This window comes from Urocitellus parryii, chromosome 8 (assembly GCF_045843805.1).
Source record: "Urocitellus parryii isolate mUroPar1 chromosome 8, mUroPar1.hap1, whole genome shotgun sequence".
Classification (NCBI taxonomy): Eukaryota; Metazoa; Chordata; class Mammalia; order Rodentia; family Sciuridae; genus Urocitellus; species Urocitellus parryii.
In genome coordinates, this window is record NC_135538.1 from 143,729,359 (window position 1) to 143,747,555 (window position 18,197).

General features: G+C 43.7%; 1 protein-coding gene across 2 annotated transcripts in view; it reads right to left on the reverse strand.

Moving 5' to 3' along the window:
* Ranbp9 (RAN binding protein 9) overlaps positions 1-11,222 on the reverse strand; it is an 88,619-nt gene extending 77,397 nt beyond the window's left edge. Inside the window, exon 1 of one of the 2 annotated variants that reach the window (XM_026384630.2) lies at positions 10,586-11,222. In XM_026384630.2, the coding sequence (XP_026240415.2) occupies positions 10,586-11,150 (565 nt within the window). In that variant the 5' untranslated portion in view covers positions 11,151-11,222. Of the gene's footprint in view, positions 1-10,299; positions 10,433-10,585 lie in introns of those variants that run through there. The other variant, XM_077802065.1, reaches the window with a different exon arrangement.
* Between the last annotated feature and the right edge of the window lie 6,975 nt (positions 11,223-18,197).

Below are 18,197 nucleotides of genomic sequence, written 5' to 3' on the forward strand. Positions count from 1 at the left end.
CCTATACAACTGTGACACACTGATACTTATTTTTGTGACCACTGTTTCTGCTTTTTAATTACTGGGCCTCTTTATTACCACCGATTTCTACTCTAACTTCATTTATTCCTTCCTGCAGCCACACTCTGGATTCTGACATCACCTGAAACTATTTCACTGCAGAAATATTAAATTCTAATATGATTTATTCTGCTACAAGACATTTCTTGAATACAAATTAGCTCACCTGCACTTGATAAATATGGGAATAGTGCTAGTATAATAGTCATCTGCTTCATAACAGCTTTTCCTAATATATTAATGAATTAAGAATAAAAACTTAGCAATATATATATAAAGGCCCTAAGCAAAAAGAACTGGGATTCCTATTGAAGTATATGTCTATAGTGCTTCAGGAAATGCTAAATTTAACCACAATGTTAAGCCATCTGGACAAAATTCAAGCAGTACCTATAAAAGGTGCTAAGAAATTTTATTAATCAGTTGGGATTCATGTATTTCATGTATATTAATTTTACACTTTAGGCTATAAATTAATATTACTTTATTTTATTGCTCAAACATTTCCAGCTTTGACTATTTGGAGCTTTTCGTTCAGCTCCGCCATCGTTTAGAACATTACCCCCATTATCTTTTTTGTTTTTATGACTTTCTGGCACTAAGCGATGCTGGAGGCTCATCCTCTGTTTTTCTTGCCCCTATCCTAGAATAGGCCATTTCTCCAAGAAGTTCTGCCTTCTTTTACTGAAAAACACTATTAGAACCTAAGATATAGTTACTAGTTGTACTCACCTTTCCTGGAGTGTCACCAATTCCAGGCCCTCTTCTTGACAAAAGCCAAGGAAACATATGGGAAACATGTGAACCAGTGCACATACATATAATCTATGTTTCTACATGTAAACATCCTTAAGCCAAGTATGAGTTCATACTAATGTTTCCAATTCAAATTCATTATTACCTCATGGTTAATTCCAACTTCCTCCTGTAAATCCCACCCCAATGGTGAGAAAACTGGCTCCCATCATTTGCACATCCATTTGTTCAATTAAATCATTCCAGTATACATGTATTGCAAGCAGTATCAGAACTGTCAGCCCATATTGCCACAGTGTACAACTTTATCAACTAAAGTTCAATGTTTAGGTAATCCATTCTCCCTTTACTTTTAGACTCCATTTATTTCCAAATTACTTACTTAAAGTCAATACCTCCCTTCCCTTTCCTTCATATATTTGTAATGAGTTAAATTATTTTGTTACATTTTGTATTTCTATCCTGAGATTTTCCCCTCTTAAAAGACTTTTTTTTTTTAAACTGGGATTGAATTTAGGATTCAATCGCTTTACCATTTTTATATTGAGACAAGGTCTCACTAAATTGCCTGGGCTGACCTCAAACTGCAATCCTCCTGCCTCGGCCTCACAAGTCACTGGGACTGCAGGCGTGTGTCACCACACCCAGGTCCTAAATGATTTTACTTGCACATATTATGGTTCACTCTTTGTCCTAAGTTCTATGGGGTCAACACAGAAATACTGTCAGGGATCCATGATTACAGGATCATACAGAATACTTTCACTGCTCTAAGAATATCCTGTGTTTTGTCTATTCTACCAACCCCTCCCCCAACAACCATTCATCTTTTTATTCTCTATAGTTTTGCCTTTTCCAGGATAATTCAAATTAGAGTACCTAGCCTTTTTTTTTTTTAAGTTGTCGTTGGACACAATACCTTTATTTATTTATTTATTTATTTTTATGTGGTGCCAAGGATCGAACCCAGGGCCCTGCACATGCTAGGCCAGAGCTCTACCACTAAGCCACAACCCCAGCCCAGTACCTAGCCTTTTTAGATTGGCTTCTTTCATTTGGCAATATGCATTTTAGATCAGACACATCTTTGCATGACTTGATAGCTCTTTTTTTTTTTTTAATCACTGGTAATATTCCATTGTATGAATGTATTCCAATTTGTGTGCCCATTCATCAATAACTGAAAGATACCTTGGTTGTTTACAGTTTTTAGTGATTATAAAATGTTGCTATAAACATTCACATACAGGGCTGGGAATGTAGCCCAGTGCTAAAGTGCTTGCCCAGCATATTCAAAGCCCTGAGTTCAATCCCCAGCACCACAAAACAACATCCCCGAAAACATTCACATGCAAGTTTCTATGTGGGCATAAGTTCTCAGATGGCTTGGGTAAATACCTAGGAGTGCAAATGTTGGATCATATGGTTACCAGTATGTTTAGCTATTATTGGCCAAGTTATATGGTTATATTGTGTGCATGCACAAATAATTTAACAACAAATACATTATCATGTACAAGTCTGATGCACCAATAAGAAAAAAAAATGTGGAAAAAAATGTTTAGTTTAGTTGGGAACTGCCAAACCATCTTCCAATGTAACTGTTGTGCTGCTATGCGTTTCCACAAGCAAGGAATGGGAATTCCTGTTGCTCTGCATCCTCACCAGCAATTGGCACTATCAGGTTGCTTTTCCAGTTTTAGCCATTCTAATACATATGGATGTTCTATTTAGCAAAAAAGGAAATGGAGGAAATAAAAAGCTACCCGAGTCATATTTTCATTTCAATTAAACTACCACCACACACCTCTTGAAGAAGGAAGCCCAAGATCCAGAGTCTAAGGCTGAAAAAAAATCACCTGTGATACTGGGCACAAATGCCAGTGGAAATTTTAACTGGGCTTGTAGTTTATTAGGACTGCAATTTTTGTAGTGCTCTGGTTAACGGTCACAAAGTTCCATAGGCTTTAAGTGGCTGCCCAGCCCCAATTTTCCCATAAGTCCTGTTATTTTTAGCACACAGTTGTGTGGAAAAATGTGCTTTGCCCAGCAATGCATTTATGGCATTAAAGTAGAAATGCCTCTATCTTCCTGTTCCCTACTCTTTTTGAAGACCCCACTCTATACTTCCTCATCAAAATCGCAGGCATTCGGGGCATGGTGGTGCACACTTGTAATCCCATAGGCTCCAGAGGCTGAGACAGGAAGATTAGGAGTTCAAAGCCAGGCTCAGCAAAAGCGAGGCACTAAGCAACTCAGTGAGACCCTTTCTCCAAATAAAATACAAAACAGGGCTGGGGATGCAGTTCAGTGTTGGAGTGCCCCGAGTCCAATTCAAAAAAAAAAAAAAAAAAAATCACATTAACTCCAATTCCCTGAATCTTTTTTTGTGCTTTTCCCTCCCTTTTTCCTGGAACAGGCTATCTGGGAATCACATAAAAGCTCTCAAATACCTTGATTTCCCCCATATGCCTCTCTTTCCATCCCACTCAACCAGCAAAACTAGAGTGTTTCATGAACATTATAAGCTACCTCCCCTACTCCTGCACTAGACAGCTGACCTGCACTGAATAAAGTCCAACAATCTTGCAAACAACCATATGATCAAATGATGTCACCCAGACTCTCCCAGGGATACCTACAGTATTTTCAGAAAACCTCAGTCAGCTTGTTCCCCATCTCTAGCAATGGCTAGTCTGCATTTTCACCATTCACTTGAAGCTGTAAGTCCTCTACTCAAATTCAGCGAGTCTGTTTTATCAAGAAAATGGTAGGGGGCAGGGGCTGGGGCTCAATGGTAGAGCGCTTGCCTAACATGCATGAGGCACTGGGTTTGATCCTCAGCACCATATAAAAATAAACAAAATAAAGGCATTCTTTCCACTACAATCACATAAAAAAAATTTAAAAAGAAAATGATATGCCATTAGATAGGATGATATTCAACTCTCCACTATCCTACTACAAATGGTCTCTGTCGTTCCCCCCACCCCAAGTCTTCACCTCTTCCACTATTATCAGAGAAACAGAACATCCTCTCCTCTCCAAGACTAACTATCCTGTGCTCTGGAAACACTCATCTGTCTCCCAGCCCTCACTAGCTCAGCCCCCAAGCTTCATCCTCTTCAATTTCTTCCCCTTTCCCCTCAACCTGGAAGAGCTGAATGTCCCAAAAACGCATACACCTTTCACAAAGTCCTATCCCTCTGTGTTATAAATCATTGCCAGTAATGTACTGAAGTTGGTGATAAATACAATGAATTCTTTTTTTTTTTAACTTGAAGGTTGTAAAAACCAGGTACTGCTAATATCTACTTTTTTAATATTAAATTTTGTATACATTTACTGGAACATCACAACTTGGACTAATATGTTCTCATTTTAACATCAGTTTTACCCACACAGTCAAAAAAAAGAGTGATTTAAGAGTGATTGTGGGGGAGCATGGGAAAAATGGAGCAAAGGGGAGGGAGGGGAAGGGGGGTGCAGGAAACATGGTGGAATGAGATAGCCATCATTACCCTAGGTACATGTATGACTACACATATGGTCGACACTACAGCTACATCAGGTACAACCAGACAAATGAAAAGTTGTGCTGCAATTGTATATAATAAATCAAAATGCATTCTGCTGTCATACATTACCTAAGAAACAAACAAACCAGGGGCTGGGATTGCAGCTCAGTGGTAGAGCACTTGCCTAGCACAGGTGAGGAACTGGGTTCCATCCTCAGCTCCACATAAAAATAAATAAAATACAGTTATTAAAAAAATAAAAAAGAATGGTATGACTTTCTGACTATACTTTCCAAAGGGATTTTAAGGATAACTGATTGTGTGGGATTTCCACCTTATATACTGTCATCAGAAGCTAACTCTCAGCTAAAATGTAAATCCACTATCAGTTGTTAAAAACTGAAGGGGGGAAAAAACATGTCTCAACCTCCACCTCCTCTAGGTTCTGCCTAATCTCTTCTTCCATCTGTATTTCTCAAGAGTAATCTATGGTGACATCCTATTTAGTCCTTCTGTTTTGTTTCAGTCCACTAAAAGCTGGTTTTGTCCCCATCAAATCAGTTCAAACTGCCCTCCCTAAGTCACAAAGATCTGATTTCCAATTCCAGAATAAAGCTGTGCGTATACCACTATACCTATGGCTGCACTGGACACTACAGGCCACCTCCCTTGCTGAGCTTCTGGGACACTACTCTCCTTGCCACCCAGGCACCTCTCTCATCTATTTCTTCTTGGGCTCCATCCAGTCTTCCAGTGGTGTGGCTGCTCAGGGCTCCAGTTTCAGCTCACAGCTTTTCTCACTCAACACACTCCAGTGCATCTACCACCCAGAGGTGACCCCTAAATCAGTCATGACCTCGACCTCTCTACCAAGATTGGGGGAAATTCAAGCACCTGCCAACCCTCCCTGGTAGAAAATGTCTCACACACTGTCCCTACTGAAATAAACAGAGCCCAGATAATTCAAGTGCCAGGAGGATAATGTGCGTTAACTACCCTCACACCCCAGATGACTCACACAGGTCAGCACCTGATCTGAAGGCCACCAATACACACCACAACATGAAAAGTTCTGCCCAACTGAGAATGATGATAATTGGCTAGGCCAATCTGATAAAACTCTCAGGAATGTAAAATGGGAAGGAAAAGATAAATCAGTAGAGAAAAGAGAAGAAAACCAGAAATTTGCAACTGTTGCTAAGTCACCTCAACTTAAAATAAAAAGTCATGAATTCCAGTTGTTGAGAGCACTTAAAAATCCCCTTAATTCTAGAAGACCTGTTCACAAGGCTTGTTTTTGTAGCTTCTTCTAGTTTCCATGAAGACTGATCAAGAGTTAAGATTCCCATTTTTATTTATCTCCAAATTTAACTAACTTCTTCAAAGTAATTACTTGATTCATGGTTCACTGCCAGAACTAACAGAGCTACAAACCCAAACATCACTCTTGATTTCTCTCCATTATTCCTCATACCCTCTCACTTCTACCTTTATCTCACAAATACCTGCTCTTCTCTACCCTACCACAGACCAAGTAGAGGACCTTATTTCTAACATGGTCTAACACAAAAGTCTTTTAAGTGAGTTTGTTACTTCCTGTCTTGTACCCCTTGAATCTACCTTCCAATCAGTTGTGCAATGTGACAAAAATGAAAATGTGAACCAGTCACTTCCTACTTAAAATTCTTTGATGATGGGCTGGGGATATAGCTCTGTTGGTAGAATGCTTGCCTTGCATGCACAAAGCCCTGGGTTCAATTCCCAGAACCATGGGTGTGTGTGTATAATGACTTCCCCATCTCCTACAGAATTCCATCTAAGCTCAATCAAATACTCAATCTTTTCTCAGACCTTGTTACACACTAAATTCCAACAGCTCAAAATTGCCTGTAAAGCAAACAGAACATAACCCTCTCCTCCGTGCTTTTGTTTTCCCTTCACCCAGCCCCTCTTCTTCCCTACACCTACTGAACCTCCAAGAAGCTGTCCCTAACTATCTTCATTCCAATCTGGGTTTGATGCTCCTCCTATCTTCCACAGCACTCTTTTAACACTTCCCTCACTGCTACATTTTATGCCCTTTGAGTCAGTGAATTCAAAGGCAGTATCTCTTATCTGAGTGCCCAGAACATGGCACTATGTGAACATTCACTAAAAGTTTATTAGATAAATGAGAGAAAGAATAAGCAGTGAGCAAGACATACATACAAGATGCCCAGAACTCTTTGCCTTACAGCAATTGCTCAATCAATTATTATTACAGTCACTTGCTTCAGTTGTAGTTAACCAAGTGGCATTTTTAAAGCTAATTTCCTAAATTTTGGCAAAGGATTCCCTGGGAAGAGCATGGTTTGATATTTAAATTCCTTTATTTTAAGAAACATTTCTGCATCACCACTGTAAGTTCCTAACAGACATTTGTACTTGTAGACAAGCAAGCATTTGTTGAAATATTTGTTCAACCTTAAGGTAAAAAATTACTCAATTATATTTAGGAAGTGTTAAAAACTAATGACTAGAGATGTGGAAGGAGGAGTTGGGCACATTAAAATTCAACGTATTTTGCTAGATACTGTTAATAATGCTTCAATTAAAAATTAATTCACTGTTTCATTGCTTCCCTACCAAATTTCAGTTCTCTGGCATTTCTCCTAAGCTATCCTAACTCGGTAAAATTAAGGTGTCTGAACCTTTGTGAGGCATCAGTCTCCCAGTTATTTTTTTTCATGCATTTATTTATTTATTTAGTACTAGGGATTGAACCCAGATGCACTTAACCAATGGGTCACGTTCCTGACACCCCCACCCTTTTTTTTTTTTTTTTTTTTTTGGAGACAGGGTTTCCCCCTAAGTTGCTCAAGGCCTTGCTAAATTGCTGAGGCTCCCTTTGAACTTGCAATCCTCCTGAGCAAAGTGGCAAGAGCCACCACTCCGGGGTACTCCATTATCTTTTCTGCCCTAGAGTACTTTTAATCTCAATTATTCTTCTCCAAGGTCTCTATGTGATCACCTATTTGATTAATTAGGTCCCGCACAAACTGAAAAAGGCAACAAAATGGTATAGAAGAAAGTACTGAATTTATAATCAGTAAAATTAGTTTCAATCCTGGCTTATGGCTGGGGAAAAAATCTAACCAACAGGTGCTCCCACTTTGACAAATTTAAAATTACAATTCCATAATCTTGCCCAGTATGTATCAAAATTCTCTGTAAAGTATCTGAATAATTTGAAAACTATAAAAATGTAATCTAGCTGGGCATGGTGGTACACACCTATAATCCCAGTGGCTCAAGAGGCAGAGGCAGGAGGAACACAAGTACAAAGCCTGCCTCAGCAACTTAGCAGGTCCTTGTCTCAAAAAAATAAAAAGGACTGGGGATGTGGCTCAGTGGATCAGCCTCCCACTTCCAACCCCAGTTACGGGGGGGGGGGGGGGGGGGGGGGGGGGGCAATTAAGAGAGAGAGAGAAGCAATCTGTAATTAAAACATTTAGGCTAATTGAATCCATTGTCATATTCGTGCTTGCCTAGTATGTGCAAGGCCCTGGGTTCAATCCTCACACACACACTACACACAGAGACAAGAAAACCCTAAGTCTAAAAAAACCTGTCACTTGGGTATTCAACACTGAGAAGAATTTTTAAAATAAGGCTATTCCTGGGCATTTCCATAGTCAGCGTGTGCTAAGCAAAAGGTCTTTTACAAAACTCTTACCATGCACCCCTCTACACACACCCTGCTACTCTTCTGCAATCCAACCATGCATGTGGCATTGTTTTGCATTAATCCCTTCAAATCATTTATGGAACAATACTGCTTTCAAAAGCAGCAATTCCAATTTAAAAGAAAAAAATCTTAAACACAGAACACGTTCAGAGCAAAAGAAACCAAGATACTTCAATTTCAAAGGAAATATTTCTGGAAAATAATTATGATTTTTTTCAAATTCTGGAATATGCAAAAATATCCAATGTAATTTTTTAAAACTTTTGTAATGCTTAGATAAAATCAATGAGTACAATGATAAAATTAAATAAAAATCCACTCTTATTTTGTGATTTCAAAGTTTTACCATCCACTACCTATGATACTTTCCCTTTGCTACTAGGTTACTTGCCCACTATATTTGGTGAAGTGCTCTCAGAAGACAGAGAAAAATAACAGTAACAACAGAAAGCACACAGCAAGAGACTCTAAAATACCAACAAGAGGAAAGGGGGGAAAAGAAAGACTGTCTGTGACAAGGGAGAGACAAAGAGAAACCAGAAGAGGAGAAAAAACAAGGATGACAAACAACAAAATCTGTTTCCAGAAGTAATGGTTTATGTTTATAAGCGAGTGATGCTTCCAGAAAGTGAATCTAGTATTACACAACAGAAAGCAATAAAAAAGGTCAATGGGAAAAATAATTGAGACAGCAGTGTTATAAATATTCCAAACTCCAACCAATTTCACATAAACATGCACTTTCCTCTGACCCAAATCATTAATTTTATGTAAAAGAAGTTCATACAACTAATCAAAGCCTGTTACAGAGATAAATAAACTGTAATCACGAATCTCAGCACAAAAATTCAGAACTGGAAATTTCCTTACCAACCATCCAGTTCAACTCCCACATTACTCAAGAGATGCTGTCTTGAAACAAACCTACAATCACAAATACTGCAAGACCCTGGAAAGCTAAAATTCTTTCTTCAGTAATCTTTCGTATATACTGCCTCTGGTTTTAAAGGCTTATTTTGCACCATCAATTATTAATTTAAAATGACAAAGTTTTGTCAAGTCTAACAAAAGCAAGTTGATGAGCCAGACTAGAAGTAAACACTTCATAAACACTTCATAACACAACACTGTCCAAATTTTAAAACAAGTTTAAGTAATGCTTCATAAGGAAATTAACAAAATCTTCTAACATGAGAGAAAACAAAGATCAATTATTTTGAAATTCGTAGTTGTTTAAATGAAGAAATATAACATTCAATTATGAACACTTTCAAAATTGAAAGCGCTTCTTTGGATCTATGGCAAGGATTAAAAAGGAGGACTGTTCAGCAAGGCCCAGCCAAATAATTGAGTACACATCTGTTGCCATTCTCCTTTCCGATTAAATAGTAACTTATCAAGGTTCTTCTCAAATTTCAGTCCTGTATACTTTTATACAAGGTTGTTTATACCCTCTACATGCATGCCACTAGGATCAGAGGAAGAAGCTGCTTTGTAGCCAATCAAAACGAGGCTGCTTAGAATGTAAACGCTCCTGCTCCTGCTTCGCGTTTGGGGCCTGAAACACTGGATTTGTTTCCAGACAAACTGATACACTGAATTTTTTTTTTCTCCTCCTTTTCTCTTTTTCCACAAGTAAACTTGACGCATACCACTAATCTGCAATATATTTCAAAAATCCCTATTGCAATGTATTCTCTTATAAAGCTTTGTTTTAACCTGGGGGGGGGGGGCACAAGCCGAAGGTGGTTGGTTTGCTTTTTTTGTTTTTTTTTTTTTAATGGCAAATGTAAAACACAAGCCAATTTTCTCTAAAATACTAAACCGCACATTAAAAAAAAAAATCCTATTTTCAACAAGACTTCACCTAATACCAACCCGGAAATATTGGGAATTTCCAGTCTGGAGAGAGGTTTCTGCTCCCATAAGAAAATGCTGCCACTGAGGTTTCTCTCTGAACCTTCCAGTTGCTTTTAGCAGGACAGATAGTGGCAAACTTGTGCCCCTTGTCCTTTTGTCCCCCTAGACAATCTCTGGCCTAATTTTGGACAAAATCCTCCACTGATCACTCCTCCCCCCCCCCATACATCCCTGCTCTCCCTTAATTACAAAACGTACCTCGGAATCGTGCCTCGCGTCCCCCTACGTAGGCGAGAGCGCCTGACCCACCACCTGGAGAACAATGTAACCCAACTCCAGTCCCCAGCTTCTCCCTGCAAGCCCCAAGACGTATCTCACCGAGGACCGGAAAGCCAGGTGCGTCCCGACCAGCCGAGCTCCCCAAGGCGTCCTGCTTGGGCCTAGGGCCCCGGCTCCTCCCCACCCGGGGCGCTCTGTCCTCGCCCCGCACCCTGGGACCTTCCGCGGGACCCGGCGCCCACCCGCGAGGCGGCAGGTCGGGCGGCCAGTCGGCTCCCAGGGCGCCCGCGCGCGGGCGGGGGTCGGGGGCGGGCCGAGCGCGGCGCAGGCGGCGGCCGGACACGTCGGGTCGGCGCCCCGCTCCCACCGCGGCCGCACGCCGTACCTTTGTAGTGCACCCGCAGGTTGTTCTGAGACAGGCCGATGTAGCTGAACTTGTCCTTCGGGCTCCAGGACCGCGGCAGCGGCGTCTCCTGCTCGTCCACGGCCGGGTAGAGGCGCTTCAGCCGGCGCTGCAGCTCCTTCTCCTGCTCGTTGAGGGCAGAGTCGCCGTGCGGGAAGGGGGCCGCGGCGCTGCTGCCCGCCGCCAGGGCTGGAGCCGGGGCGCCCGCGGCGGGGCTGGGGCCGGCCGCCAGGCCCGGGGGCGCAGGGGGCGCAGGGGGCGCGCTGGCGGGGGCGGCCGCCGCGGCGGGCGGGGGCGGCGGGGCCGCGGTGGCCGGGGGCGGCGGCGGCGGCGGCGGGTGGAGAAGCAGGGCGGCCGCCGCGGCCCCCAAGCCGCCGCCGCCGCCGCCGGGCGAGCCGGCCGGAGAGGAGCCGGCGCTGACGGCCGGGGGCGCGGGTAGGACGACTCCGGAGACCGGGGCCACGGCCGGCGGCGGCGGCGGCGGCAGCTGCTGCTGCTGCTGTTGTTGTTGCTGCGGCGGCGGCGGCGGCGGCGGCTGCCCGGACATCCCGGCCGCGACTCAGCCTGCGGCCACCTCCACCTCTTCTCTCCTTCCTCCTCTGCTTCCCGGGGGCGCTGTCGCTGCGGCCGCCGGCACCAGGCGCCCAGTCCGCCCGCCCCGGAAGCAGGCGGCGGGCCGCGCGCCCGGGAGAGCGCGGCGGTTGGGGGCACAGAGGCGCGGGAGCGGGCGGCGGGCCGGGCGGCCCCGAGAGAACGTTGGCCGGAGCGCGGGCGCGCGGCCCGGGGACGAGGCGGCGGGGGCGGAGGCGGCGCGGGGACGCGGGCGGGAAGGCGCGCTGGCGGCCGCTGCTCTCGCGGCGGCTTCCCGGCGGGCGGGCGGGCGAGCGGGCTGGCGGCCGGCGCGAGACGCTGCGCGCGGGCGGCGCTGGGCGAGGGGGCGGGACGGAGGCGCGAGGGGCGGGCGGGCGAGCGCGCGGGCAGCGGGGGCGGGCCCGGGTCCCGGCTGCGTGCGGCGAGGCGCCTCTCCCCGGCCCGCCGCCGCTCGCCGGCAGGGGCGCGGGGCTGCGGGCGCCGCGGGTCCGTCCCGAGGCGCCCGCCTCTTCCCGCGAGCCGGCCGCGCCGCCCCCGTCGCCGGCGAGTCTCCGCCCACCGACTTCTTTTTGTTGTCGTCGCCCCACCTCCCTACCGCGGGGTGCCGCGGAGCCGCGGAGCCGCTGCTCGCCCAGGCGAGAGCAATCGAGCCCCGCTGGGGCCGCCGCGAGCCCGCCCGGCGGAGCGCCCGGGGTCGGCGCGTGAAGAGCCCCGGGGCTGGGGCCGCGCCGCCGGCTGCTGGCCTGCGAGCCGCCTCTCTGCTCGGCCACGGCCCAGCTCGTTAGGCTCGGGCGTTTCTACCGTAGGGGCGACCGTAGGGGCAGTGGAAGTCGTTCCCGAAAGCAAAGTCCCCACATAATTTTATGAGGACTTTACGGTGAACTGAGGGTGGTAGAGCGAGTGGCCCTAGGAATGCCAACGTAGACTGGCACGTCTTCAAAGGGCAGCGGCACCCACTGTAGGAATGCACGGTTCTAGTGTGTAGGAAGGGAACACTTTATGGGCTCATTAATCCTCATAACAGGCCTCTTTGTTAGGCAGCAGAGAATTGTGCCCATTTTTTAAACAAGGAGATATATTTACCGAGGTCAGCAGAGTCAAAAATAGTACTTCCTACTTTGCAGTTCCCAGTAGTGCGCTTGGTCAACTCGTTTGGCACAACTTGCCAAGTGTTGCTCTCTGACCTGTCACAGCCTTGCTGTTTGTTGTCTCCACTTCCCTTTGTGTAGCTTATCCTTTCCCTCTCTGGCAAGATCAGGCTCCACATGTGTCATCTACACAATATAGACTTGATATTTTGTTTCAAACCATACTATGATAGCAATTTGTCAAAAAAGCAAGGAATGCATTGAATAGCGAATTATTTATGTTTTGAAGAATGAAGGTGAAAGGTGATTTAATTGAAGGTCCTCAGTGCCAGGCCAGAACTGAGTCATTCTGCCTAATTTCTCTCTCAATTACCCACACAAGTAGATGCCCAATTGTTCTTTAATAAAAACATCTGATAATTCTAACCTATTATTTGATGACTTTTTTTCAAGGCACTGCACTTTAAATCACATGATGTCATTGAGTTGTTCTAAGTTACTTAAGGCCTCTCTAAATTGCAGAGCTTGACCTTGAACTCGTCATGCCTTGGTGCCTCAGCATCCAGAGCCACTGGGATTACAGGCCTCTACCACTGAGTGGAGCAACAGCAATGAGTTTAATATAAGCCAAGGTCTATTTAAATGTAAGACCGCCATGCTAGGAAAAAATGGGCTCCAGACAGACTTTCTTGAAATAATCATGAAGGTCTTTTAGCTTGAGGTAGGGTCACATGCCTGTATTCCCAGCAACTCTGGAATATGAGGAGGTAGGAAGATCATGAGTTCAAAGCCAGCCTCAGAAACTTAGCTAGGCCCTCAGCAATTTAGTGGGGCCTATAAACAACTCCATGCTTCAAAATATAAAGAGGGCTGGGGTTGTGGCTCAGTGGTTAAGACCCTCAGGATTCAATCCTCAGTATCTACCCCTTGCCCCAGCCAAAAAAGATTTAATTCATGAAAGTGTACTCTTTTTCAGTCAGCACACTTAGAAAACACCTAGAACTTGATCATGTGGATAGTGGAATCCATTTCTGTTAAGGAAATCGAACTTAAGGGAACAGAGTTACCTGACATCTTATTGGAGCATGGAGTATTCATATGAATTTTTTGTAAAGACATCCCTTCAGAGCAATGGAATTACAGAAGAAAGCCAACCAATTAGAAAAAAATCACCCCCTCCTCTTGACTTAGTGGATCTCAGGCCCAAGTTCAGACCCACTTCTTCCAGGCTTCTTGCACAGGCGTAGGCTGAGACGAATATTTTATGGCCTCATAAAAATATTGTTTTGAAGACAGAAAAATTACTAAATAAGAAAGACTGTGATAATTATAGCACTGCCCAAATCATTGCCAAAAAGACATGATGTAAAATCATAAAAATGTTTCTATAATAGACAATTATAGAGCATAATTAAAAATAAATTTTCATTACAAAATATTATAATCATACATAGAGATATAAATGATGAAAATCCATTAGCCATGAACTTATCCACATTCTTCCTGCATCTTTATCTTTAGTCTCATGTGTATTGCTGTAACATTGCTACTTATTTGTTATCTGTTTCTCAGGAGCAAACAATAGGAACCAAATCTGGCTTTCTTAAGCAGAGAAAGAACTTACTGAAAAGGTTGTGCATGGACCTCAGAACTGACCAGAAGGCTGGACAGTCTGAAAACAAAGGCCAAAGGAGAGCAGGAGGCATAAATAGACCAGCTCAGGCCTCACCATTAGCAACAAAAATCACCACCAAATAGCACCTTCACCGCGTGGACTCACTCTTCTGACCCCTCATCTTCACACTACTCAAGTTTCAGAGTTGACCACACCTCATTGTGTGTGCATGCCAGGAACTGCCAAAAAGCAGAGATTCCCAGTTTATCCAACAGTAGGACTACAGAGATATAAGTTACTGAAACCAGCTCAGGGTGGCCTGAGAGTCCCCAGAGCTGATCCCAGTGAACAATCTCATAAATTCACAGAGTACCTTATACATCTTATTTTCTATGCAAGGCCCAGCATGAAAAAAGTTTAGAACTTACTGTCCTAGTGGGGAAAGGGACACTGATGCCCAGAGTAGAGCATTTTCTGTTCCAGGAAAGAAGTTCAGATGGTGGACAGCCTGTTTTAGTCAATGTCCATGATAATATCCTTCTAGATAATGAAAAGTGTCATGGCAGTGTGAGTCAAGATCTGTAATATGGATTTAGGGCCTGTATTAGCCATCTACTGCTGCATAACAATCACCCCCAAACTCAGTGACTTAAAATAATATTTATCATCACACAGTTTCTGTGCAGCAGGAATCTGTCACAACTGCACGAGGTGGCACTGGAGCTGCTGGCATCCCAAGACTTGACTGAGCTCCCAAGCTCACTGCTGTGTTATAACCACATTCAGTTCCTTCCGAGCCATTGGACTAGGGGCCTCAGCTCCTTGCTAACTGTTGGTCAGCACTGATCCTCAATACTTTGTTACATGGGCTCTTCGATATGGCAGCTGTCTTCATCAAAGTGAGTAAAGCAAGAAGACAATACTAGTGGGACAAAACTCATGGCTAGGTTGGTAATGTGACTAAAGAAGTGACATCCCCTCATTTTTGTGGTGATCTGTTACAGGAAAATCATTAGGTTCAGCTACATGTAAGGGGAATAAATGACACAAGCCTTTTTTTTTTTTTTTTTTAATTGCAGTGCTGGGGATTGAACGCAGGGCCTTGTGCGTTGTGCATGTGAAGTAAGCAAGCACTCTTCCAACTGAGCTATACCCCCAGCCCATACAAGCCATTTTATTCAGATGTGAGTATTTGTGTCATCCCATATGACTGCAGAAGGAGGCTCTGCATCTGAATTTGCATGCTGCATTGGGCAGGACACAGTGTCAGTGCTGGCTGTTGCCACAAACCAGGAGACCGTATTGCTGAGGTCCAGGAATCAGGGTAAAAATGGACTGCAGAATCTCATGGGATAACACAATGAACTATTTCATGCTCGTGTCTGAATAAAAATGGTGACAATTCAGTGCTCATGGAATAAAATTCATGTGGAAAAAAACAAAAATTAAATTTAGAGGGACCTGTTTTATTCATCTGTTCCAGAAGAATTTGGACAAAAACTTACAGATTAGGTTGAAATAACCTACACTAATGACAATTTGACAAGAAGATACATTCTTAATCTCCTTCTGACTTCCCTTTCTAATTTTCCTCTTTCTAGTTCTCCATAGGCTTTCTTTCATTTGCCAAAACACCCATCCTTCCTTCCACATGGATCTCCATGTCCCCTCTTTCTTGTTTCCTGCTGGCTGGCATAGGAAGGACATTCAAAATGAAATAACAACAGGAGCGGACAGCAGGTGCTCACTTCCTCCCTTGGTGCGATGGGGTCAATGATCAAGTTTTTGCGGAATCATAGAAGGCTGACCCAGAAATTCTCTGATCCCCAGGAGATGCCACCCACAGGCCTAGGAAATGCCCGTGGGTCAGGGGATACCATATTGTACAGGCACCGAAGGCAGAGTTAGGAGTGAAGAGACAGGAAAGGGAAAGATAAAAGACAAAAATAAAAGAGCACAGAAAAAAAAACAAAGAGGAGAAAATGATTGTCCTTTAGGCCAATGATAAATAGCCCCACAGAATATCCAATAATATGGGGCTGTAAACTGCCTGCCCACTATGTGTTAGCCCAAAAAAAGTGGCCTTGATTCCATCATTCATCATCAATCAAGTGCCTATTAGATGCAATACACAGCACTGGTAGCATATAGATATTTTCTTTCTTTCTTTCATTTTCTTTTTTTTTGGCTATTAAACCCAGGGCCTAATGCATGCTAAACACATGCCCTGCCACTCAGCTATGAGCATGGCCTCAGCCTCTAGAAAGTGTGATTTTTTTTTTTTTAAGTAATGTAACATCCTTGCCCTCAAGAAGTCTGTAGTTTTGTAGGAAAGAAAATCCTTTACCCAACCAGTGTTTCAGGATAGAATATGAAAATTGCTTTCATAGGGACAAAAAGGGCCATGAGAATCTTTTCTAATATCCCAAGAAAATAAATTCTCCTACCTAACCCATTGTCATGTGAAACAAATTAATTCTCAGTTCAAGTTTCTTTGAACCTAGATTACAGCATGGAGATAATTGATACAAAATCCTCCTTCTTGTAATGGTCCCCAACAAAGGGACAAGGCCAAATTTGTGATCTCAGGATGTAAATTTAAAGTAATTTAGTGGAGCAATTTTATTTCACTATGTAAATCACTGTTTCTTTCATCATGACTATATACCATTTTCTGCCTGGTAATTAATTTTTTAAAACACTGTTGTTTGTTTTCCTTAAGTGCCTTCAAAGATACACAAGGAAAAATATGCTCAGCAATATGTGAGACTTGCCAGAATTACAGTATTTCAAAGATGTCAGAACATCTGTATCTTAAAAAGCAGCATGAATAGTAAAAGCGTTTCAAAGGCTTCTTTAGTATTTTTCTGCTTCAGCTGCAAATGGTTAATTCTACAAATATTTAACTTAGAAACAGACATCAGTTATTTAAAAGGGAGTGGCCCTGGCTATAGAATTCCTGTTCTGACTACAAATATCACCAGCAGTCCCTCCTAGGTAGCTTAGGTCACTATCCCTATGAAAACTTGCCATCAATAAATAAATCTCTGACATTCTTAAGACACCCAGGCACTGAGAATGGTGGCACATGTTGTACTCCCAGCGCTCAGGAGGCTGAGGCAGGAGGATTGCAAGTTCAAAGCCAGCCAGTGGCTTATCTAAGCTCTAATCAACTTAGTGAGACTCTCCCTCAAAATAAAAAATAAAAAAGGGCTGGGGATGTGGCTCAGTGGTTAAGCACTTCTGGGTCCCAGGCCCTTCTGAATCCTTATGCCAGCCCATAAAACTTAATAATATAATGAGAGTCATCAACGTGACTGGACAGGGAATGTTTGGCTGGTCTACTCAGCAACCGGTGGTGTGCTTACATGCAGTGCGCTAGCTTCAGTATACCCGTGATGCAAATAGTGCTTTGCAAAATGATGTTCAGGACCTTCTGGATACTTCTAAAGAATCAAGACCATGGGTGTTTAATGTACATATAAGTACATTATATGATCAGATTCTTCAAATATGTACATGTGATTGTATCTTCATGTGATTCTGCACACGTGAAAGACCCAAAAATGACTCCCAAAAAGGTGTCCGCGTCCAATCCCTAGAATCTGTGAACGTGACCTTATTGGGGAAAAGAGTCTTTGCAGTTGTGATTACGTTAAAGATCTTGAAATGAGACAATCACAGGTTATCGGGTGGGTTCTAAATCTAGTGACAAGGGTCCTTATGAGAGAGAGGCAGAGGGAAATTTGAGACAGAGAAGAACCCAGAGGGGAAAGTCATGTGAAGATGGAACAAAGGTGCAGCCAGGAGCTGAGGAAGGCAACAGCCCCAAACCTGGAATGGGCAAGATGGGCTTCTCCCCTTCGCTGCCTTGATTTCAGAGTTGCAGCCTCCAGAACTGGAAAAGAATACGCTTCCATTGGTTTTGGGGGGTTTTGTTTGTTTGGGTTTTTGGTACCAGGAATGGAACCCAGGTGTGCTTCGCCACTGAACCACATCCCCAGCCCTTTTTATTCTTGATTTTGAGACAGGGTCTCAATAGGTTGCTTATAGCCTTGCTAAATTTCAGAGGCTGGCTTTGAACTCCCGATCCTCCTGCCTCAGCCTCCTGAGCCACTGGGATTACAGGTGTGTGACACCACACCCAGCAGCTCCCATTGTTTTAAGCCACCAAGATTGTAGTAATTTTTTTTTTAGGGCAGACCTAGGAAAACTGTTACATTCACAGACACACCTCCAACACTTTGGGTTTCAGGGGAAAAGATTGCACAAAATTTTTATGAAAGTTAAATGTGATCTA